A 25,573-nucleotide genomic window follows, 5' to 3' on the forward strand; every position below is an offset into this window, starting at 1 on the left:
ACAAATGACATATCAATATATATTAAACCTTTGAAGTAAATTAAGGATTACGGACAAACTTCTGATCTATATTTTCTTTTTGAAGGTAGCCCCTTTGCGGTTCATGCTGGTGCCGGGTTGAGCAATCCGCCTGGTGTAGTATGACCCAACTACCAGCTCACTTCATTTCAAAGCCACTGGGGAGGAAGAAGTTTCCTCGTTCACGCAGCACGGACATGGAACTTACTACCACTTGATGTAAAAAACAGCCCAACTCTGGAGATATTTAGAAAGAAAATCAAGACTTGGCTTTTCACCGCATAAACTACACTAACTCCAGACCTGCACCGGAAACTGGACAATTCATAGCGCCAAGACACCTCCGGGCATTCGTGCGCTTTAGAAATGGACAAATCAAATCAAATCAAATCAAATCAAAGACAAATACAAACTCTTTCACTTTAAATGTCAGGAAGAGCCTGTGCAGTCTTCAGGGAGGAGCATTGAACAGTCAAGGAGGAAATGGTTGTTATCAAATATTTCAGTGTGTGAGCTTCTGTTGGAAAATTTGAAGAACCAAAGTTAAAACCAAAGACTTCATGGGAAACTACTATTGTGATGTAAGTTTTAGAACAATTTACACTTTGTTGCAGGAGTCAGTTTTGTGTTCGCTTTTGTCCACAAGTCATCGAAGCAATGTCATTCTTTCAAGTGTGTTGTGCTGTTTGATGAAAGCCCAGGCTGGAGGGCTCCAAGCTTGCTGTTTTTACTAGTTTGATTCTGGCCTCAGAGAGCAGGCAGTAAGTAAATATACCTTTTTAATTTTGATTGGTAGTTGTAGTAATGTACACCAGAGTGTGACTGAGGTCTTGCAGGAAGCACTGGACTCAAATGAGACCTAGAGAGGTGCAGGAACAGGTTGAGTGAGTGGGATGTGACAATATGAACACTTCAACTTATAATTCAAAGATATGTTTTTTCCTCTTTATCTCTACCTTTAGGTGTGTGCCCAGCTTTGAAGTGGCCATACTCTTAAAATGGTGAGGATAGGGACGATTATAAAGGTAGCAACATCAGTGCCCATGTGCGTGCAATAGTAATGGGGTCAGGAGATGCATTACCTTCAGCAAAGGAACCCTCATAGGCCCCCGCTACCCTTTTCAGATAGGGACCCTCAAAAAGTACATTGCATGTATGTATGTGGTATTTGTACAGCTTGAATCCATCCATAAGGCAGCGGGCATTGTACCGGGGCAAGGACTACGCTTCAGTCAAAGAGGGGCTTTACAGATGGCTGGGTTCTGGTAGCAGAAGTGGTCTATTGACGTCTGATGCAATCAAGGCGTGTTAGGTGCCCTGTCCTCTTGGGTAAATGTCTGGCAATGACCAATGGGCGTCTTTTACAAGTGGTGTACTCTGCTGGAGTTAGGCCATTTTGAGGTTAATCCACATAATACCAAGACACTCGAAGGGAGGTCTTCTTTTCTACTTCCCTTTGGGTCTCTGCGGTATCAGGACACTGAGAAGCAGGAGAAAGGAAAGAAAGAGAGTTCAATAGTTGAAGAGCAGCCTGTTCTTCAATGCAACCCTAGATCACCTTCCGCTTCTTCTATCACTCGCAGTCCGATATCACTACCTCCGGTTCTCATCGTGCTGGAGTGGTGAGGAGGGTAGCCATGCTTTGTTGCAAGTCTTTTTCTAGACTGCATCACTTCATAGGCACCCCTGCCCACTGACACAATGGAAACTTACAATATCTCATGCCCTCAAGATGCAATCCCCCCCTTTCTTGTTCATACAATGAGTATCAACATCTAGGACATGGCAACTATAAGCAGGTACAGCTACATGGCTCAGGCTTGTGGTCCTGTCCGTAAGTCTGCTAACTCGAATCAATAATTTCCTATGATACTACTTTACTGCAATGGTTACATGTGAGTTAATGTCTCCTTGCAATTAAAGCTGCAAGCAAATAACTCATATACATGCTATTTCCACCTGCTTTTTCCTACTAAGTACTCGGGGCATATTTATGAACTGGTTTGCGTCGCGTTTGCACCACGCAAAGTGGTACATGTGTGACACAAACCTCAAGTGAGATTTATGAAGCCGCACAAGGCACCTCTGCGTGGCCCTGAGTGGCTCCATAAATCCGGAGTAAAGCAACACCGTGCAAATCGCTGCTCTGCCTTACTCTACGCTGGGAAGGCGTTCCATGGACATTGCGTGGGTGTTCTCAAGGATTTCGATGCATTTCTTTATTTCTCCTCGTTACTTCCTCTTTCTCGGTGTGCTGCGATCTGCACAAGTGAGCAGTACACAAAGAAAGAGGAATATACCTCTCGGGATTGTTTATTTTGCACGAAGGTGCCCGTTCCTGCCCAAAAACAATCCTGCATGCCACGGAGGCACCTTTGCACCGAGCCTGTTAAAAGGGCGCCAGCACAGGGGGAAAGGCCGGAATGCATGCTATCGACTTTTTATATACCGTGCATTCCTGCCCTTTTCCTCTCACGCATGGAGCGCAGCAGGGTGACTTGATCTGCACCGCGTGACACGTACGTATCTACCCCTAAGAGTGAAGCTTTCTACTGAACTGATTAAATAGAAGGACATTCAGCAATCTCTTTACTAACAAACTCACCTACTTCTTTTGGAAGTCTCCCTGTGGGACAAGAGAAAAAAACATGAAAAGTTATCCACATGTGTTACAAAGCAATTCATGCTGAGCCTTTTACAATTTTAATTTCTTACTTAAATAGAGAGACAAAAGGAGACAGAAAGATAACATGGAAGCAACGCTTAATACCCATCGCTCTTCATTCCACTTCCTCCTCCCAGGCCTTACTTGACAGGAGGCTCCGCCTTCCACATAGAACCCTTTAGTAGCATAAACTTCTTTTTAATTAGGATTATTCCCAGCTGCATAAAATGGAGAATTCTCTTAACCACTACCTGTTTTTAATGTCTGCCCTTTCAGATTCATGTAACACTTTCCGTCTCTGTATCTTCTGCCCTAGATTTGTTTGGCCTGTAGCTTGGCTCCTAGATTTGTTTGGCCTGTAGCTTGGCTCCTAGATGTCTATCTTGGTCTTTGGTTTTGTTGTTCCTCTCGTCTATGGCCAGTTATGGTCAGCCGGGGTGAGGACGGAGCATGTATTTCCTTCGATTCCATCTTTTCTGGCACTAAAAGAATTGATGGATAGTGTGTTGATACAAGAGAAGTGATGTTCTCAGGTGGCCACTTGGGCATAAGTATTGCGCACCTCTGCAGAATGTCAGCCATGTTGGATTGGGTTGGCCAGCTGCGTTGATGTTTCACTTTTTTCTTGTTGGTCTCTTTTTTGTCAGTTGTTTGCCTGGTGACAACTAGAGGGCAGCCGTACATTCTAGGGCACATATTTGTGCTTTATCGGCTGAAACCTTTGTTGATCTCACGTTCAAGAAAAAAATCAGGAAACAGTACCTGGTGGACTGCCCTGTTTCATTCCTGCTTCCTCGTCCTTACCATTGAGTGAGGAGGTATTGATATATTCACCTCTGCCTCACCCTAGAAGTTGTTTCAATGGCAATGTTAGAACCGGCGGTCTCTAGTTGGCAGAGGTATACACTTCTGACAAATAGGGACCAACCAACTCTAGTCAGGGAAAGGGGATTACACACTCAGATAACCCCTGCTACCCCCTTGGTAGCTTGGCAGAGCAGACAGGCTTATCTCAGAGGCAGTGTGTTAAGCATTTATGACCACATACAGTAATAAAGTGAATACACTACAGATGGACACGACACAGAAGTTATTATAAAAATAGTATTTTTATATAAGGCTTAGCACAAGACCAAATAACGACAAAAATATACCACAGTCTTAATAAATACTCTTTGGAAGGAAAAATAATAGTTCAAGTAAGGTTTCTTCTTGGCAAATAGTTCTTTAGCAAAGTATTCTTCTGAGCACAGTTCTTTGGCAACAATGTAACCCCCACGGGAGTCACACGACGTCGAGTCTACAAGATTCCCAAGGTTCGGCGTCGACCGCGAGGAGCGCTACGTCGAGCCTGGAGTCGCAACAGACCCCACAAGTACAGTACCTTGAGAAACGAAGAAAACGATGATCCACGGCGTCGAGATGTCGGCGTCGAGGTCGGCGTCGATCGTGCCTCGGAGTCGGGTCAATCCGCAGCGGCGTCGAGGGATGTCGGGCCGGAGCAGCGCTCACGGCGTCGAGAAGGGCGTCGAGTCGATGCGATCAGCAGCGGCGTCGGGACGGGGTCGCTTGGAGGTAGAGCCGATACTCACTCCTCACTGGCGTTGATACCGGCGTCGAGACGGGGTCACTTGGAGCCGGGGCCGATACCCACTGCTCACTGGTGTTGCTGCTGGCGTCGATCGGGCCCGGCGGCCGGCGTCGAAGGCTCGGGACACTGGAGCCGTTACTCACGATGTCGAGCTGGATTCGGCGGCGTCGGCGGCGTCGAGACTGCAGATTTTCCCTTGTGTACTGGAAACAACACTTTCCAGCAATTCAGCAAATGGTGAAGTCCTTTGGCCCTGTGACTTCAGCAGGAGACTGGCACTCTTCCAGTCCTTGGAGATTTCCTAGCAAGTGTTCAGAGAGTACACACCAAGTTCCTCTCTCCTTGTTCCTTGGCAAAAATAAAGAAGCAGCTTTCAGGTTCCTCCACAGCAAAACAGCACTCTGGCAGAAAGGGGAGGCAAGTCCTTAGATCAGCAGGCTTCTTGTCCTTGGTACAGGTTTCCTTGTCAGAAGTGATCTGAGTTCTTGGTTCAGGGGTCCTTCTCTTATACCCCTTTTCTCCTTTGTTCCCTTTGTCCAAGCAGGGAAATTCCCACCATCTCAGGTTTGTTGTGGGTGTTGCCAGGCAGAGGCACCTGGCCTATTCACTGAGCAGGACAGAGTCCTCAGCCGCCCAGCAGGAGGCGGAGCCAGTATTGTCACTGGCAGGAGCAGGGCTATCAGTCGCCCAGCAGGAGGCGGGGCCAGTATTGTGTCAGGCAGGGCAGGCTACTCTTCCCTCACTCTACGTGTAAACGCCCCATTCACCCCACACTGACTCACTCAGACCTCTGGAGCCACCCAGCCCCTGACACACACACCAAACCAGCAGAGACCGGTAGATAGTTGGACAAGAAAATAGCCACTTTCTAAAAGTGCTATTTTCAAACATAGAATTTAAAAACCATCCATCCTAAAGGGTGTGTTATTAAATTCTGAGTTCAGGGATACTAAACTCGACTTGCTACCATGCTCCCTGAGTCAGATAGATTATAATGGAGTTAATAATCAGTCTGCCCAGTCTGGCCTATTGGAGGCAGGTAGCCCTTCAATAGTGAAAAACGAAAATGGCTGTAATTCACTATTAGGTCATGCCACACACATCAGGGCATGACCTACCTTTTACCAACAATGCACCCTGCCCTAGGGCCTACCATAGAGGTGTCTGAAATGTGGCAAAGGGAAGGTTTAGAGACTGGTAAGTAGGTTTCCTTACCAAGTCGACATGGCAGTCAGGGACTGCACGCAGGCGCCGCGGTGGCAGGCCTGAGACACATTTTGCACGCTGCTTCTGTGGGTGGCACAACCAGTGCTGCAAGCCCACCAGCAGCAGTTAACTTACACGCCCTTGGCACGCGCAGTGCACTAGACTAGGGTCTGAACAGTAAGTCAACCAAGCCAATCATGGTAACACCAATCAACGTAACATTTTAACATAGGGAGCACTTGCACTGTGGCACTGATCAGCAGTGGCACAGTGCCCAAAGCAATAATCCAGCAAAAACATCGTAAACAGAGGAGGCAAACAGAAAAAATGGAGGAGAGACTCATGCCAATGATGCCAGGTCTAACACGTGTCCCCTCCAGCTGAAATGTGGGGAGAACTACCCTTCACCCAGGGAGTCCTCATCACTAAGGCGGAAAAATCTGGACAGACCATCAGCATTGGCGTGATCTGTACCAGGGCGGTGTTCCACCGTAAAGTCCATCCCCTGTAGGGAAATGGACCACCTCAACAGCTTTGGGTTCTCACCCCTCATCTGCATTAACCATCTGAGGGGCCTGTGGTCCGTCTGAACCCGGAAGTGAGACCCAAACAAGTAGGGTCTTAGCTTCTTCAGCGCCCAGACCACAGCAAATGCCTCACGCTCTATCGCACTCCACCTTTGTTCCCTGGGAAGTAACCTCCGGCTGATGAAGGCTACAGGTAAGTCTCGGCCCTCCTCATTCATCTGTGCTAGAACAGCCCCCACACCATGCTCTGAAGCGTCCGTCTGGACAATGAATTCTTTTGAAAAGTCGGGTGCCTGGAGGACTGGTGCTGTACACATTGCAGTTTTCAGGGTGTCAAAGGCTTTCTGATAGGCGTCAGTCCAGATCACAAGTCTCGGCTGCTTCCTGGAAGTCAGCGAGGTCAAGGGGTGCACAATGTTGCCATACCCCTTGACAAACCTCCTGTAGTAACCCGTGAGACCCAAGAAGGCTCTCACCTGAGTCTGGGTTTTGGGCGGTTCCCAAGCCAGGATGGTATCTATCTTGGGTTGCAGGGGGGCCACCTTGCCGCTCCCTACTTGGTGCCCCAAGTACACCACTGAACCCTGCCCAATCTGGCACTTACTGGCCTTGATTGTGAGGCCTGCTCTGCGCAGGGCCAACAACACTTCCTGGAGGTGGCGCAAGTGTTCCTCCCAGCTGGCGCTGAACACTGCTATATCGTCCAGGTAGGCGGCGCTGAAATCTTCCAGCCCGGCCAATACCTGGTTAACCAACCTCTGGAATGTGGCAGGGGCATTCTTCATCCCAAAGGGCATCACCCGGAACTGGTAGTGCCCATCTGGTGTGGAGAATGCAGACCTCTCTTTTGCCCCATCAGTCAAGGCGATCTGCCAGTACCCAGACGTTAGATCAAACGTACTAAGGTACCGGGCAGCCCCCAACCGATCGATGAGCTCATCAGCTCTGGGGATGGGGTGCGCGTCAGTCTTGGTGACCGAATTGAGTCCTCGGTAATCCACACAGAACCGAAGTTCTGGTGAAGCACCAGGCGCTGCAGCCTTTGGGACCAAGACCACTGGACTGGCCCAAGGACTGCTAGAGGACTCAACCACCCCTAAGGCAAACATCTTGGAGACCTCCTCCTTGATGTATGCTCTGACCTTGTCAGTCACCCTGTAGGCCTTGTGCCTCACAGGAGTGCTGTCCCCGGTGTCCACATCATGGACACACCACTGAGTGACACCAGGGATTAAGGAGAACAGATCAGGGAATTGTACCAACAGATGGCGACAATCTTGCTGCTGCTCAGGGGTCAGTGTGTCAGAGAGGACAACACCATCCACTGACCCATCTTTTTCTTTTGCACACAGGAGGTCAGGAAGAGGCTCACTCTCCTCCTCCATCCCAGCATCTGTGGCAAGGAGCATGCCCACTTCGGACCTTTCTAAGTGGGGCTTTAACCGGTTGACATGCAGGACCCTTAAGGGGTTCCTGGGAGACTTCAAGTCCACCAAGTAGGTGACATCGCTCTTTTTCTCCACAACCTCAAATGGTCCAGTCCACCTGTCCTTGAGCGCACAAGGTTCCACAGGGGCCATGACCCAAACTTTCTGACCAGGTTGAAGCTCAACCAGAGTGGCATTCTGATCGTACCACCGCTTCATCTCTTCCTGGCTGGCCTCCAGATTTGCCTGAGCAAGATCTCTGAAGCGCCGAGTCTGGTTCCTAAAGGCCAGCATGTAACTATATACATCCTGGGGAGGTTTCCTGGGAGATTGCTCCCAGCCTTCTTTGACCAGACTCAAAGGTCCTCTTACCGGGTGACCATACAAAAGCTCAAAGGGGCTGAACCCTAGAGACTTCTGTGGCACCTCACGGTAAGCAAACAGCAGGCATGGCAAGAGGACGTCCCATTTACGCCTCATTGGTTCTTCAAGACCCATGATCATGCCTTTTAGGGTCCGGTTGAATCTCTCAACCAGCCCATTACCTTGAGGGTGGTAAGGAGTGGTAAACTTGTAGGTTACCCCACACTCCTTCCACAGAGACTTCATATAATTCGAAATGAAGTTGGTGCCCCGGTCTGACACCACCTCTCTGGGGAACCCCATGCGGGAGAAAACACCCATCAGTGCCCGTCCCACCACGGGGGCCGTCACTGTTCGGAGAGGGATGGCTTCCGGGTACCGGGTGGCATGGTCCACCAAGACCAGGATAAACCTGTTGCCCATGGCTGTCTTGGGGTCCAGTGGCCCCACAATGTCAATTCCCACTCGCTCAAAGGGGGTACTGACGACGGGAAAAGGTTGGAGGGGAGCCTTCTGCTTCCGCCCACTTTTCCCACTTGCCTGGCAAGTTTGACAGGTCCTACAATGGATATCTGAATCCCTTCTCATCTGGGGCCAATAAAAATGGGTGACAAGCCTGTCATAGGTCTTGTCCTGCCCCAGATGTCCAGCTAACGGAACGTCATGAGCCAACCCCAGTAGGAAGGCTCTGAAGCGCTGGGGTACCACCAGCACACGGGCTGACCCAGGCTCAGCAGCCTTAGGCTCGCTATACAGGAGGTCGTTCTCCCAGTAGACCCAATGTGGTCCTGACTGATCACCTGTCGTTTGGGCTGAGGCCTGCTGCCTCATACCCACAAGAGAAGGGCACACTTTCTGTTCAGCACAAAATTCCTCCCTGGAGGGACCACCATCCTGCTGCCAATGGGTCAGCTCGGGCAGGTCTCCCAGTTCGGCCACTTGTTCTCCTGTCGGTTCCAGGGCATCCCCCTCAGGGTCTGCTCCCTCCTGGACCGCGGGAACGATGGGGGACGGTTTCCCGCGCCCCCTGCCTCTTCTCTTCACGGTTGGGACCTGGGCCATACTTTCAGGCTCCGGGCCCCCATCAACACCCTTACTGACTGACATGGACCGGGTGGTCGCACACACCCACTCAGGCAGACCCAACATTTCCAGATGCGCTTTTCTCTCCACCTTAGCCCAAGGGGAGTCCTCCAAATCATTGCCCAAGAGACAATCAACAGGCATGGCGGGCCTCACAGCAACCTGAAGAGTACCTGAGACCCCCCCCCACTCAAAAGGAACTTGAGCTACCTCACACTTACTCTGTGAGTTGTCAGCAGCTACAACGGGGTAGAATGCATGAGGGACCACCTGCTCTCTGGACACCAAGTGACACTTGACAGCTGTCACACTCGCTCCGGTGTCTCTGAGAGCTTCCACCCTATGGCCATTAATGGTCACCCACTGCCTATATTTCTTAGTGTTACTAGGCAGAGGGGTTGGAGGGACCATTTCCACGTCTCCTAAAGAGACCAGGGACATTTCTGCGGGACCCCACCCACCGGGGGCACCCATCTCCTCCCCTCCCAGGGCTACACTCGCTACCTGACGAGGGGGTGCACGCGGCGGTGCATTCGAATCCTTCATGGGACACTGGGGATCATAATAACGGTGTCCCACCTGCTTACAGGCATAGCAGGTCATGGGGCCCCTGTGAACAGGTTTACCTGTCGGGGCCTCTGGCTTCTTTACAGGGGGAGGCTGGGAACCCTTCCCTTGGTTCCCTTGGGGACTACTTTGGGGCCCTTTCTGAAACTCCCTCTGTTTACCCCTGTCCCCCCCACTCTTCTGCTGGGGACCCTGCCCACCTTTGGCTGAGTCTCCCACTGGACCCTTGTGGACCCTGGTACTGACCCAGCGGTCCGCCTCCTCAGCAAGTTTTCTAGGGTTAGATAGCTTGCTGTCAACAAGGTGCTGGCGTAGCTCTGGAAAACAGTTATTAGACAAGTGCTCCCAAGCAAACAAATCATAAAGAGCATCATAACTATCAACCTTGCTACCCTTTATCCAACCATCCATGGTTCTGCAGAAAAAAGACACATATTCAACCCACGTAGTACCAGGCAACTTCTTACATTCTCTAAAGGTTTGTCTGTACTTTTCTGGAGTTAAGCCATATCTCAGCATTAAAGCATCTTTCATATGAGTATAAGACATCCTATCCTCAGCAGGAAGGCTCAACAAGGTATCTCTCCCCTCGTTTGTAAAGCGGCTCCACAACCCCGTTCCCCAATCCTTCTCAGGGACCCGGTGGGCCAACAATGCTAACTCATACGCTTTAAACCATTGGCTAATATCTTCATTCTTACTGTAATCCTTGATCACATCTTTAGGAAAATAAAACCTACTTTCTGCAGGCACAGATGGAGTGCTGCCACCAGAGGGATTCAACTCTAAACTCTTAGTTTTAAGCTCCATCTCCCTCACCATCTTCTCACGTTCAAACGCTAATTTCTCTCTCTCAAAATCTAATCTTTTGCTCTCCATTTCAGCTTCCCTCTTGCTTCTTGCATTCTCTAATTCCAACTGCCCTCCTAACTTAAGTTTTGCCATCTCTAACTTGTATTCCCTCTCCTTCTCCCTGTCTTCCAACTCTTCAGGAGAAAGGCTCTTAGAGGAAACACTGCTGCCTGGAGATGACACTGGCCCACCTGTGGGCTCTTCCTCTTCCTCTTCTTCTTCCTCTTCCGGTACCACCACCGGGTCAGAGGGATCTCTGGCCTCTAACCAGGCCTTCAGCGCTTTGAGGAAGTCGCCTCTCAATTTGAGACCTGTGGTAGGAACTTTAAACTGCTTGCAAAATCCTCTTAGATCCTTTAGCTTGTAGGAATCTATCTTCTCCTTATCAAATTCCCCCACAACAATCTCCACAGGTGTAGCAGCTCCGGCATTCTCCATGGTCAAAACTGGCAGTGTTTAAAAAAAATAAGCTCCAGGAAAGTGGAGAACAAAAATAGGCAATCCTACCAAACAGACTGTGGCTGCGTTATGGTCTGCTTTCACTATGTAGCGTACACTAATCACTGCACATGAGTCATAAATGCAAAGTTCAAATCCTCACCGCTGACCACCAATGTTAGAACCGGCGGTCTCTAGTTGGCAGAGGTATACACTTCTGACAAATAGGGACCAACCAACTCTAGTCAGGGAAAGGGGATTACACACTCAGATAACCCCTGCTACCCCCTTGGTAGCTTGGCAGAGCAGACAGGCTTATCTCAGAGGCAGTGTGTTAAGCATTTATGACCACATACAGTAATAAAGTGAATACACTACAGATGGACACGACACAGAAGTTATTATAAAAATAGTATTTTTATATAAGGCTTAGCACAAGACCAAATAACGACAAAAATATACCACAGTCTTAATAAATACTCTTTGGAAGGAAAAATAATAGTTCAAGTAAGGTTTCTTCTTGGCAAATAGTTCTTTAGCAAAGTATTCTTCTGAGCACAGTTCTTTGGCAACAAGGTAACCCCCACGGGAGTCACACGACGTCGAGTCTACAAGATTCCCAAGGTTCGGCGTCGACCGCGAGGAGCGCTACGTCGAGCCTGGAGTCGCAACAGACCCCACAAGTACAGTACCTTGAGAAACGAAGAAAACGATGATCCACGGCGTCGAGATGTCGGCGTCGAGGTCGGCGTCGATCGTGCCTCGGAGTCGGGTCAATCCGCAGCGGCGTCGAGGGATGTCGGGCCGGAGCAGCGCTCACGGCGTCGAGAAGGGCGTCGAGTCGATGCGATCAGCAGCGGCGTCGGGACGGGGTCGCTTGGAGGTAGAGCCGATACTCACTCCTCACTGGCGTTGATACCGGCGTCGAGACGGGGTCACTTGGAGCCGGGGCCGATACCCACTGCTCACTGGTGTTGCTGCTGGCGTCGATCGGGCCCGGCGGCCGGCGTCGAAGGCTCGGGACACTGGAGCCGTTACTCACGATGTCGAGCTGGATTCGGCGGCGTCGGCGGCGTCGAGACTGCAGATTTTCCCTTGTGTACTGGAAACAACACTTTCCAGCAATTCAGCAAATGGTGAAGTCCTTTGGCCCTGTGACTTCAGCAGGAGACTGGCACTCTTCCAGTCCTTGGAGATTTCCTAGCAAGTGTTCAGAGAGTACACACCAAGTTCCTCTCTCCTTGTTCCTTGGCAAAAATAAAGAAGCAGCTTTCAGGTTCCTCCACAGCAAAACAGCACTCTGGCAGAAAGGGGAGGCAAGTCCTTAGATCAGCAGGCTTCTTGTCCTTGGTACAGGTTTCCTTGTCAGAAGTGATCTGAGTTCTTGGTTCAGGGGTCCTTCTCTTATACCCCTTTTCTCCTTTGTTCCCTTTGTCCAAGCAGGGAAATTCCCACCATCTCAGGTTTGTTGTGGGTGTTGCCAGGCAGAGGCACCTGGCCTATTCACTGAGCAGGACAGAGTCCTCAGCCGCCCAGCAGGAGGCGGAGCCAGTATTGTCACTGGCAGGAGCAGGGCTATCAGTCGCCCAGCAGGAGGCGGGGCCAGTATTGTGTCAGGCAGGGCAGGCTACTCTTCCCTCACTCTACGTGTAAACGCCCCATTCACCCCACACTGACTCACTCAGACCTCTGGAGCCACCCAGCCCCTGACACACACACCAAACCAGCAGAGACCGGTAGATAGTTGGACAAGAAAATAGCCACTTTCTAAAAGTGCTATTTTCAAACATAGAATTTAAAAACCATCCATCCTAAAGGGTGTGTTATTAAATTCTGAGTTCAGGGATACTAAACTCGACTTGCTACCATGCTCCCTGAGTCAGATAGATTATAATGGAGTTAATAATCAGTCTGCCCAGTCTGGCCTATTGGAGGCAGGTAGCCCTTCAATAGTGAAAAACGAAAATGGCTGTAATTCACTATTAGGTCATGCCACACACATCAGGGCATGACCTACCTTTTACCAACAATGCACCCTGCCCTAGGGCCTACCATAGAGGTGTCTGAAATGTGGCAAAGGGAAGGTTTAGAGACTGGTAAGTAGGTTTCCTTACCAAGTCGACATGGCAGTCAGGGACTGCACGCAGGCGCCGCGGTGGCAGGCCTGAGACACATTTTGCACGCTGCTTCTGTGGGTGGCACAACCAGTGCTGCAAGCCCACCAGCAGCAGTTAACTTACACGCCCTTGGCACGCGCAGTGCACTAGACTAGGGTCTGAACAGTAAGTCAACCAAGCCAATCATGGTAACACCAATCAACGTAACATTTTAACATAGGGAGCACTTGCACTGTGGCACTGATCAGCAGTGGCACAGTGCCCAAAGCAATAATCCAGCAAAAACATCGTAAACAGAGGAGGCAAACAGAAAAAATGGAGGAGAGACTCATGCCAATGATGCCAGGTCTAACAGGCAAGAATGGAATTTCTAAATGGAGAGGAGGAGTTCCAAAGTACCAGTTCAGCCTTATTGTCTATTCTATTAGATTTACTCCAAGATCGTTTCCTTTTTTCCAGTAAGGAGGGATACTATCCTTGCTGAATGAAAATATATGGAAAAGACTACTGGACAAAGATCTATCCAATTGATCATCAGGATGTTTTGCAATCAGTGAGGCTAGATTCTGTTTGAACTAATTTGGCAGGTCGGTCTCCAGTGGTCATGGAGGATGCTTCACTGTCTGGTTCCATAGAAAGAAAGGTGGTTGGTGAATGGCTTACTTTGGGCTGAACCGTGCTATGAGAGCCACTAATTATTCACTGTATGAATCACAGAGTCTGGTCAAAGATTTTCAACCACAGCTATGTTGACTGTATCTGACTTTGCTGATCTGCTTGCCAGACTAAAGCTTCATGCATAATTTTGGCAAATCTTTTAACTCCTTGTGGGCTACAGTCTTTGTCTCTAGAGCAGTTCTGGGGGCTCGCAGACTTGTGTAGACTCATGATTGGACGACAGAAGGAACAAAAAGGCTTCTGTCCTTCGCTTGCCCGAATGAGAGACCATGGTGGAGTGGCCTGTTGGAGCAGAGTAGCAGGTGGCAGGGAGGTCGGAAGGCTCCCATGAGAGGAGAGCGGTGGTGCTTAGCAAAGTGGGCTGACCAACGGGGTGCAGACATCGAAGCAAGGAATCGGCTGTATGGCTGCTCTGAGCGTGGAGGTTGAGAGCAGCGGTGACCCAGGCGTTCTCCTGATACCAGAGTATAAAGGAGGCGGAGCCAGCATCTGGCTGCCTGCGACGCCTTGGAGGGCTTCCCTTACCCTGCTGGCACCTGTAGATCGGAAGATGGCTGGCCCGGAGGAAGTCATCAGTCGGGCTGACACTGAGAACCAGCACCATTGAGGCCTCACAGCACGAGAGAAGAGCTTTGTCAAGGGGGCCTGAAGTGATGGCGGTGAGTTGGGCACTGCCTGCGGCCTGTGGTGCCTAAGGGGGGAGCCTGATTGGGAATTCTAGCTGTGGTGGGGAGAGGAAGAGCCTGTGAGCTCAGACCCACACGCAGACCTGCACAGCCGGGAATGCACCGAATCCCAGTCACCTGGAGAGACCCAGCTCGGTGAGGCGGCTGGAGCACTGGAGACAGCCGATTGAGTGATCTCCCCTCGAATCTCTAAGGAGGCCTGGAGTTACGGCAGGGGCCAGCCCTGTACACAGACCACGCAGGACTCCAGGGGACTTTACCATGCTCCGTCTATGGACAATAATATACAGTGAGAGTTACCCCCTTTTCTTGACCTTGACCGAAGCAACAATTTGACCTCCCAAGACAGTGGTGACCCGACGCTGGGAACAGCTGCAACACTGGAGGCCATTCAGGGATCAAGAGCAGCGCTACAATCTAAAGTGGACGCCGAGACAATTGATATCCATCTACTGAAGACGGACCTTCGTAAAGTGGTCGACAGGGTCAAGTCAACGGAGGAAGATGTACTGGCTCTGAAAAATACAGTCTGTCAACTGCAGGAGATGATGGCTGGACTTAAATGCAGCACAACACAGATTGATTTGCGGCAGGAGAACATTGAGTGGAGGTCCTGCAGCATTAATTTGCACTTCCTTGGGTTTCCAGAAATGGCTGTGGAGGACTCAGCGGACCTATTCTTGGAGGAATGGCTCACCACCGCGCTGGGCCTAATACGTCGGTCCAAATGTTTCACAATTAAATGTGTTCATAGAGCACTGGACCCGATGCCGCGGCCTGGAGCACCCCCGGGGGCCATTATAGCCCAGCTATTTAACTACAGGGATAGAGCTTCAATTTTGCAGCGTGTCTGGGTGCATGGCCCACTAAATTATGTGTTTTCCCCCGATCCAAATATATACGGATAACATTTAAAAGGTTTAGGACCAGTGCATTAATTACTTACCACTGGACATAAGGTACAGTTTGCTGTTCCCTGCATACCTCTGCATCCAATATGAGGACAAGGTGTACTTTTTTGAGACTCCTAAAGAGGCAGAGGAGTGGCCGGGCTCGGTTGACCTCCAACGTGAAGACACTGACTGTGAGTGGTGGGAGCAGAGACGCAGGGAGCCGAGGCTGCCCCAACTCCGCCAAGAGACTCCAACATGGCAGAATGAAACAAACCCGAGTAGGCTGTGGGACGAATCCTAGTCAACCATGATGGAACCCTTCGAACGGACCGAGAACCCATCGAGTTACAGAACTCATACTCACCATTGGACATGGTCCCGGAAACCCTGAGTGATGGACTACCCTCTGGGAGTGGAACTGGTGCTTGCTGAGGGCCAGCTTCCTATAGATCTGTTTTTTGGTGGTCAGTGGGTGGAGGGTGTTAAATCAGACATGACTGTGGGTTTTCTGCTTATTTTTTCTTCCTTCATAGTTGCATTTCATGGAGCATTGGAAATAAGAGCAGTTATTATACGTGGGGTGCATGCTGGATGGGGATCATAGCTTCCCAGTTTGGGGAGGTCTGGAACCCAGGCAGCCTGGAATTGCTGCGCTCTGTTTTGGGGCCTGCGATCGATGGCGGTGCAGGGGTCCCAGTCAGTTGAGTTACAACCTGGAATTTCATTATTCTAATTTCTGGTAGTGCATTTGTAGTAAAGGAAGGTTTGGGTGGGACAATTTGATGGGGCAGGGGTTATAACCCATTTGGCCGAGAGTTGTGCCAGGAGGGGATTTCGGCTGCTGCCCATGGGTGTGGGTTGGGAGTGGGGCACAGTTGTTTCGCTCAGTGCATTACTATGTCAAGTTGGTTCAAGGAAATTAAGGTCCTTGTTTCCAGAGATACAAGGAGCTGGGTACAAGCTCAGCGGACACGGTTGTGGTACCAGAAGGGGGGGGGGTGACCCTTTGGGGCAGAGGCTTGGTTAATATGGGAACCAAGTCTAAATTTCTCACATGGAACGTTAGGGGGCTGAATAACCCACAGAAGCTCAAAAGGGTAAAGCAATTTCTTAATCAATCAATCAATCAATCAACGGCATTTGTATAGCGCGCTACTCACCCGGGGGGTCTCAAGGCACTGGGGGGGGGGTTACCGTTCGAACAGCCAGGTCTTGAGTTGCTTCCTGAAGGCGAGATGGTCCTGGGTTGTCCGGAGGTGGATGGGGAGGGAGTTCCATGTCTTGGTCGCCAGGTAGGAGAAGGATCTTCCTCTGGTGGTGGCTCTGCGGATGCGAGGGATGGTGGCCAGAGCGAGGCTGGCGAAGCGGAGCTGGCGGGTGGGCTGGTGGAAGGTCAGACGGTTGTTGAGGTAGTTGGGGCCCAGGTCGTGGAGGGCCTTGTGTGCGTGGGTGAGGAGTCTGAACGTGATCCTCTTGTTGACGGGGAGCCAGTGGAGGTCTCTCAGATGTCCGGAGATGTGGCTGTGACGGGGGATGTCCAGGACGAGTCGAGCTGAGGCGTTCTGGATACGTTGGAGCTTCTTCTGGAGTTTGGTGGTGGTGCCGGCGTAGAGGGCGTTCCCGTAGTCCAGTCGGCTGGTGACGAGGGCCTGGGTGACCGTCTTCCTGGTCTCGGTGGGGAGCCACCGGAAGGTCTTACGAAGCATGCGCAGGGTATTGAAGCATGAGGACGAGACGGTGTTGACTTGCCTGGACATCGAGAGGGAGGCGTCTAGGATGAAGCCCAGGTTGCGTGCGTGGTCCGTTGACTTGGGGGTGGTGGCTAGGGCGGGGGGCCACCAGGAGTCGTCCCAGGCGGAGGGTGATGGTCCTAGGATGAGAACCTCCGTCTTGTCTGAGTTCAGTTTCAGGCGGCTGTTCTTCATCCATTCGGCGACGTCTTTCATCCCTTTGTGTAGGCTGGCTCTGGCGGTGTCTGGGTCGTTGGTGAGGGAGAGAATCCGCTGGGTGTCGTCGGCGTAGGTGAGGATCTTGAGGTTATATTGGCGTGCGATGGCTGCGAGGGGGCTCATGTAGATGTTGAAGAGGGTGGGGCTGAGCGATGACCCCTGTGGAACGCCGCAGATGACTTCGGAGGCCGCTGACCGGAATGGGGGGAGGCGGACTCTCTGGCTTCTTCCGGTGAGGAAAGAGGAGATCCACTCTAGGGCCTTCTCCTGGATTCCGGTGTTGTTTAGGTGTTGGATCAGGGTGCGGTGGCAGACAGTGTCGAATGCTGCAGAGAGGTCCAGGAGGATGAGGGCTGCTGTTTCCCCGTTGTCCAGTAGGGCTCTGATGTCGTCTGTGGCTGCGATGAGGGCGGTCTCCGTGCTGTGGTTGGCTCGGAAGCCGGACTGCGAGTGGTCGAGGCAGCCGTTGGTCTCAAGGAAGGAGGCTAGCTGTCTGTTGACGGTCTTCTCGATGACTTTAGCAGGAAACGGGAGGAGCGAGATGGGGCGGAAGTTCTTGAGGTCGGTGGGGTCTGCTGTGGGTTTCTTTAGCAGGGCGCTGATCTCGGCGTGTTTCCAGCAGTCCGGGAAGGTTGTGGTGTTGAAGGAGGCGTTGATGATGTCGCGGAGGTGGGGTGCGATGATGTGGTCGGCCGAGTTGAAGATGTGGTGAGGACAGGGGTCCGTGGGGGATCCGGAGTGGATGGTGTTCATGGTGCGTGTAGTGTCTTCTGTGCTGATCAGGGTCCAGGTGCGGAGGGTGGCGGTGGTGGGCGTTGGTTCGGTGATGGGGTTCGTGGTCGGAGGGCCGAAGCTGTTGTGAATGTCGGTGATCTTGTCGTGGAAGAAGGCTGCTAGAGAGTCGCAGAGGTCTTGCGAGGGAGTGATGTCGTTGTTTCCGGCGTCGGGGTTGGAGAACTCTTTGACGATGGTGAAGAGTTCTTTGCTGTTGTGGGAGTTGTTGTCCAGTCGCTCCTTGAAGGCTGTTCTTTTTGTGGCGCGGATCAGTTGGTAGTGTTTGCGGGTGGCGTGTTTGAGGGCAGTCATGTTGTCTGTGGTCCGGTTGGTGCGCCAGGTATTCTCCAGGGTGCGGCAATTCTTCCTGGAGGTGATGAGTTCGTCGGTGAACCAGGAGGTTTTCTTGCTGCGGCGTCTGTTGGGGGGGTTCTTCAGTGGAGCCAGGGTGTCTGCGCAGTTGGTGAGCCACAGAGTGAGGTTGTTGGCGGCTTCGTTGGGGTACGACGAGCTGGTGGGGGGGTTCTGGATGAGGGCGGTGGTGAGCTGGTCGTTTGTGATAATTGTGTGCGTGGTCCCGGTGGTCTGTAGACGAGGGTACCTCTGAGCGTGGTCTTGGGGTCGGTGTGTATCTGGAAGTGGAGGTGTTCGGCGGAGGTGAGGGTGGCATCTGAGTCGGTCGTGATGCGGATGGTGTTCTTGTGGGCGATGGCGATGTCTCCTCCTGTCTGGTTGATGCGGTCCTTCCTGGTGATCTTGTATCCGTCCGGGATGGCAATGGCAATGTTGGGCGTTGAGGAGGCGTTCGTCCAGGTTTCCGTCAGGAAGGCGATGTCTGGTGATGTCATGTCGAGGAGGTTCCAGAGTTCGATGGCGTGACGGTGGATGGAGCGGGTGTTCAGTAGGATGCACCTCAGATGGTTGTTGCTGGGGTTCGGTTTGGCTGGTGCGGTGCGGGGTAGGAGGCAGGTGAATCGGCAGGATTGGCAGGTGAATGGTCCTTTGGTGCGTCTCGGGGTGGCTCGGTAGCAGGCGGTGCGTCGTCTGGCGTTGAGTGCGTGGAGGATAGTGACGTCGTAGGTGAGTCGGGTGCGCTTGTGGCGATGAGGACCAGGGGGTCTAGCGCTGGGCGCGGGCCAGGCGCGGCCAGGCGCAGACGGGCTTACCTTTGGCGCACCTTCGGCGCTCAATCGGCGCTCCTGCTGCGCGCATCTGCTGCGCGGTTGCTCTGGGGGCGTCATAAATAAGGAGCCGGGAGGGAGGGGCAGCTGGGTGGTGGGAGCGGGGGCGGCAAATGGGAAAACAGGGGGGCGGGGCCGCAGGGAGGCAGCGGCAGGAAAGAACACCGAGCGAAGGACGGGGGAATCAGGAGGCGGCAAAAGGCAGGCAAGGCTGGCGGCAAAAGCGGCAAGGAGAGTGGGGTGACCAAGCCTTGGGAAGGCTAAGCGATAGAGATATGGGGTGGCGATTGCGTTTCTGCAAGAAACAAACACATGGGGGATTGTATCGCCAGACTGATAAAGCGTTGCGGAGGACAAATATATGCCATCTCCTACTCCAAATATGCTCGGGGAGTTGCAACATGGGTGGCCCCAGGACTCCCATGGGGACGCTGCACGCTCATGACCGTTCCAGGGCTTTGCACATTTTTCTGGACTGAGCCAGATTATTATTGAACCAAGGGCTCGACAGGGTTCTGCAGCTGTGGGGTAGATTGGCAGGGATAAGAGTGTCAAGAGAATGCGTGAGCCAGTCAGACAGGATACTATCTGTCCTATCCGGGTTGTCTGGAAGAGTAGGTGTTTGACTAAGAAGAAGGTCACGAAAATGGGCAGCATCCAATTTATGCCAAGGGCGCTTTAGAACGGCTTTCCGTGAGGCATCCTGAGGAGGACCTACTCCCTGTAGTGTCATGGATACCAGATAGTGGTCGGACCAGCTTATAGGGAGCGGTGGGCTAACTGTTAGGGCAGATAGATTGGAGAAAATAGGGTCCAACAAATGGCCCGCCGAGTGTGTACTATTTGGGACGCGTTGCGTAAGTTGGAAGGCAGCAAGGTCCGCTAAAAAACTGCTAATCTCACTGTCTTGACTTGCTTGTAAATGCAGATTGAGGTCCCCAATAATGTTGAAATTGGCTGACCTGGTAGCTAATAGGCCGGACACAGTGATTAGGGCTTCCCTAAAATCTTTGGAGGGCCCTGGGGGACAGTAAATCAGGAGGCCAGACAGAGAAAAGTTAGAGTTGATAGAGTTTTTGAAAAGTGCACATTCACAGTCCACAATGACCTCCTTGGTCAATGTGCAGGTAAAGCCAGTTTTAAAAATGATTGCAATGCAACCACCCCGGCCCCCTCTGTTCAGTGTCCTAATAGCATATCCCTGGGGCAGGGCCACACTAGGCTCTGCCTCCGTATTAGCAGTAAGCCATGTCTCAGTCAGGAAGAGGATATCGGGCGCCTCATCCTGAATTAAGCCAAACACTTCAGCAAAGTGTTAAACGAGTGAGCGGCAGTTAAGACTGAGAAGCTTGATGGTGGGCGGGGAAGGGGGTATAGGAATATCCACTGCCAGTGAGTTGAAACCACAGTGTGTGCAAACAAAGGGACCCTCTAAAGGGACAAACGGCGGACGTGCACATTGACTAATATCAGTTCTAATAGCAACTAGTTTGTTCCGCAACTAGGTTGTTCTGCGAGTATGCCCATCTAAGGGGGATCGAACCGGCAGTGTGTCTAGCGACGTCGAGGCGCGGACGAGCAAAGGCAGACCTTGCCTTAGGGGCGCCCTCTGCGCATGTCTGCTGCGCGCCCGCACGAACATGGGTTTATGTAGGCAGGGGAAACAGCTAGAATGCTTCCTGCCCACCCGGAAGTGCCTGGAATGGAAGTGGGGAAACGTGCCTTCTGCTCTCCGTTCAATCGGCACTAACGCCATGGCAGACTGAAGCAGGAGGCAGAGGAAGTTACAGGTAAGAGAGATAATGTGCACTAGTTGGACCAAATTCAAATAAGAGAATAAAACGATTTAAAATGACCTGATTCTGTTCTAATGTGCAAATAAGACAATTTAAAATGACCTGAGAGCATTTCTGAATATCAAAGGATAGCAAGAACCTGCAGAAGGCATGGCGCAAGCGTGACCACTCGGTCCACGGCAGCCAGTAAGGGTGATCAGACCAACCTAGAGTCTGAAACAGTGCCTGCCAAGAGAAAGGGTAAGGGGTGCAAAAAACCCACCTCTAAATTTCCCATGGTCAGGGAGGAGGCTGACCTTGAGGGGGCTCCCTGGCACCTACAGGGGAGCAAGTGGCTGAACTGGGGAACCTATCTGAACTGACCCATTGGTAGCAAGAAGGGGCTCCCACCAGGGAAGAATTCTGCAGGGAGCAGAAAGATTGCCCTACTCTAGAGGATTTGAGGCAGCAGGCTGCAAACCAGGCAGCTGGTGATCCGTCTGGATCACACTGGATCTACTGGGAGAATGGTCTCCTGTACAGTGAGCCTAAGGTCACTGAGCCTGGGTCACCCTGTGTGTTGGTTGTACCCCAGCACTTCGGGACCTTCCTACTGGGTATGGCTCATGACATACCTTCGGCAGGACATTTGGGGCAGGACAAGACCTTTGACAGGATTGTCACCCACTTATTTTGGTTCCAAATGTGAGGACAGTCTGATGTGCATTGTAGGTCTTGCCAAACTTGCCAGGCAAGTGATAAGAGTGGGAGGAAGTGTAAGGCTCCTCTCCAACCTTTTCTGGCTGTTGGCACCCCTTTTGAGAGGGTGGGTTTAAAGATAGTGGGGCCCCTGGACCCCAAGACAGCCATGGGCAACAGGTAAATCCTGCTCTTGGTGGGCCATGCCACCAGGAGGCTATCTCACTCAGGACAGCGATGGCACCAGTGGTGGGCCGGCGTTAATGGGGATCTTTTACCGCGTGGGGTTCCCTAGAGAGGTGGTATCTGACCGGGATACCAATTTCATATCCAATCAAGTCACAGAAAAGAAAAGATACACATGGAACACTGACCCATTAAGCGCTAGAACTGACCCTATGAGTGAAGGAGTGGTCCAATTTTGATTCAATTTACATGGGGAGAGACTCTGGCCTTTTCGACAGGTGATGCGGTGGAAGAGGAGAGTGAAGCTCTTCCTGACTTCCTGTTTACCAAGGAGCAAGATGGGTCAGTGGAAGGTGTGAACCTCTCCCCTACACTAACCCCAGAGCAGCAGAGTGAATGTTGCCAGGTGTTGTAGTAGTTTGCCACCCTGTTCTCCCTGACCCTAAGTGTCACGCATTGTTTACCCATGGCATGGACACTGGGGACTGTCCTCCTGTGAAACACAAAATGTACAGGCTGACTGACAGCGTCAGAGCCAGCATCAAAGACGAGGTTTCTAAGATGTTGGTGTTAAGGGTGATAGAGCTCTCCAATAGTCCTTGTGCCAGCCCAGTGGTCTTGGTCCCAAAGGCGGCTGCATCCGATGCCACTCCTGAACTTTGGTTCTGCGTGGACTACTGTGGGCTCAATGCTGTCACAAGGACTGACACACAATCCATCCCCAGAGATGATGAGCTCATAGATCAGTGGGATGCTGCCAAGTTCCTCAGCACATTTGGTTTAACACCTGGGTACTGGCAGAATGCCATAACTGATGGGGTCAAGGACAGGTCTGCATTCCCAACACCAGAGGGGCACTACCAGTTCTGGGTGATGCCCTTTGGGTTGAAGAATACCCTTTCCTCCTTTCAGAGGTTGGTCAACCAGGTGTTGGCAGGACTGGAGGACTTCAGTGCTGCCTAGCTGGATGACATTGAAGTGTTCAGTTCCAGCCTGGAAGATCACTTGCACCACCTCTGGGAAGTGTTGAAGGCTCTGCAGAGGGCAGGCCTCTTGATCAAGGTCAGCAAGTGCTAGTTCGGGCAGGGGTATGTGGTGTACTTAGGGCACCCGGTAGGAAGCAGCCAGGTGGTGCCCCTATAGCCTAAAATCGAAATAATTCTAGCATGGGAGCACCACCCTGGCTCAGAACATGACATTGCTGATGGTCTGTCCAGGTTCTTCCACCTTAGTGAAGAGAACTCCCAGGTAGTTGGGTAGTTCTCCCTACTTTCAGCTGGAGGGGACATGTGTTGGATCTGGCATCTGTTGGCGTGTTTCCCCAGTCTTTTTGCTTTCTGGCCAACTGTTTTTAATGGTACGTTGGACTTCATTATGCTGGTTTAGTGCCTCTGTGCACTTTTTCACTGCTGTTCAGTGTTAAAGTGCAAGTGCTCCTGCTGTAAATTGTGTTCATGGATTGTTGTTTCCATCTTTGGCTTATTTGATTTACTATTAAGTCCCGAGTACAGTGTACTGTGTGTGCCGAGGGCCTGTAAATCACATGCTGCTAGAGGGCCTGCGGCACTGATTGTGCCATCCACACACGCAGTCTTTCAAAGGTGTCTCAGACCTGCCACTGCAGTGTCTGCGAGCAGTTTTTTACTGCCATTATGATCTGGCATGTGCCCCACACAAGGCCGTAACCTTCCCTTTTCTTACATGTAAGTAACCCCTCAGGTAGGCCCAAGGTACCCCCATAGGTAGGGTGCAGTATATGTGAAAGGTAGGGCACGTCCTGGTTTGTGTGACATGTGCTGATAATGAAATACTTCCAATTTCGTTTTCACTATTGAAAGTCTATCTGTCAGATAAAATAACATGGATGTTGCTTTGTAATATCTTACAAGTATAACTTTCCATTGGGACAAGATAGAGAAATGGAGTTTAGGCTCTCTGAAATCAGAATTTAATAACGCATCTTTTTATGGAGATGGTTTTTAAATTGTGTGTTTGAAATGGCACTTTTAAAAAGTAGGCCTTTTCTTGTTTAACCATTCTCTATGCCTCGGCTTGTTTATGTATTGATTGGCTTTCTGGTTTTGGAGTGACAGGGGCTGAGGTTGTGCCTTCACTGTAGATAGCCACAAGGGGGTGGAGGTGTGTCCTGTCTTTCCTGGGAGACTCATAGTTGGGCCGAATAGAACTTTAGAGTGGTGGGAGGAGCTTTCACTAGCACCTGAACAGGCAGGTTCTCCTCTGCACAATGCTGTCTCCACCTCCTGCAGCGAAGCTGGGCCAGAGAGGGCAGAACTAATTTGGACTGGGCTCAGAGACCCCTGCCACAAAGACAACAAACAGAAAATGTGGTATAAATATTTTGGCCCTGACCCCAGGACTTTAGAACTCTTTTGGATCAAGGAACCTACCAAGAAGAAGAGCTGGAGAAGCTGTGAGGAGAACCTTCTACTTTGCGGTGTGCTTTGCTGTGTTGGCCTGCAGTGACTGCTTCTGTCTTGGGCAGAGAAAGGACTAGGCTGAACTTTCTGCAACTTCTTTGTTTGAGTTTCTCTAAGGGCTTAAAGTAGAGCTCGCCCCCTGTTCAAGAAGTTTCAGGAATAGCAAAGACTTCAAGTTCATCTGATACCAGCACTGGCAACTGGGTGTTTTGTGCTGCAGCAGAAGAAAAAGCAACCCGACGCCGTCAATGACGTTGCTGCCGGCTGTGTCCTCAAGGCACCGCAGAGGCTACCGCCACACTTCACACTGCAACACTGGTCACACCGACGAGGACAATGCAGCTGAGCTGCTGCTTGCACCCTGACCTGTGGGCACCGCACTTCGCACCGCCTCACTTCACAGCGCCGCCATGGTATCCCTGATGACACCGCTCCACACCGACATTGACGCCGCTGCTTGCACCATGGTTTAAGGGCACCGCTCATAAATTACACAACCACACCGCAGCCTTGGCCTACTGACGCCAGCGCCATCGACTTTAATTTGTCAGCCAACAGCGCTTCAGCAATGACAATGCCGCTGCGTGCACTGTGACCTTCTAGCACCGCACCACTTCGCACTGCAGCCCTGGTCTCACTGATGCTGCTGGACGAATATCACCGACCTGCTGCTTGCACCGTGACCTGAGGGCACAGCTCACCGCACTGCTGCACTTCACACCGCAGCCCTGATGCCTGTCTGCAGCGTGTGACTTCAAGGGCCCGATGGCTCCTGCACTGACCTCCGTAACCGACGCCTGCCGACGCCGGCTCTTCAAGGCTCAGTGCGAGGTCACCGACGCCCTCCATTTCCAAAGGTACTGCTTGTGGGTATTCCCGAAACTGTAGCTCGCCTACGCCGCCACGGTCAGCCAGAACTGTTTGGATTTGCTATCAACTTCAAGGAACTGTATTTTAAGTCTATTTTTGCTTATTGATAAATGTAAGAACTATATGGTGGGTTTTTATCATTTTGGTCTTGTCTTGAAGAGATATAATGTTGGATATTTTTTTCTAAAACTGGTGTGATGTCCTTTTGTAGTGTTTTCACTTTATTACAGCTGATTTGTGCAAATGCTTTACACACTGCCTCTGAGATAAGCCTGACTGCTCGTGCCAAGCTACCAAGGGGGTGAGCCAGGGTTATTTTAGAAGTGTAAGTCCCTTATCCTGACTAGAAAGAAGGGTCCCTAGTTGGACAGGGTAAAACCTTCCAACTAGAGACCCCCATTTATAACAGTGTTTTCAAAACGTATTGCGTAAGGTTTCGATAAAGTTTTACTAAATCTTTGTATAGTATTGTTATTTCCGCTGCATCTAAATGTGATAAATAGGACAATATAGGAAATTAGCAACTTCAATACATGGGCTTAGCCCGGGCACATAACAGTTATGAACTGCTATGTGTTACTGTGAATATA

At 51.3% G+C, this 25,573-nt stretch overlaps 1 protein-coding gene across 1 annotated transcript in view; it reads right to left on the reverse strand.

Moving 5' to 3' along the window:
- Positions 1-25,573, reverse strand: part of LOC146869133 (E3 ubiquitin-protein ligase TRIM39-like) — a 122,653-nt gene that overhangs the window by 48,946 nt on the left and 48,134 nt on the right. The window contains exon 7 of the mRNA XM_085630014.1: positions 2,624-2,644. Within this exon, the coding sequence (XP_085486140.1) occupies positions 2,624-2,644 (21 nt within the window). The remainder of the gene's footprint in view (positions 1-2,623; positions 2,645-25,573) is intronic.

The sequence above is a fragment of the Triturus cristatus genome, chromosome 1_1 (assembly GCF_964204655.1).
Source record: "Triturus cristatus chromosome 1_1, aTriCri1.1, whole genome shotgun sequence".
NCBI classification, from domain to species: domain Eukaryota; kingdom Metazoa; phylum Chordata; class Amphibia; order Caudata; family Salamandridae; genus Triturus; species Triturus cristatus.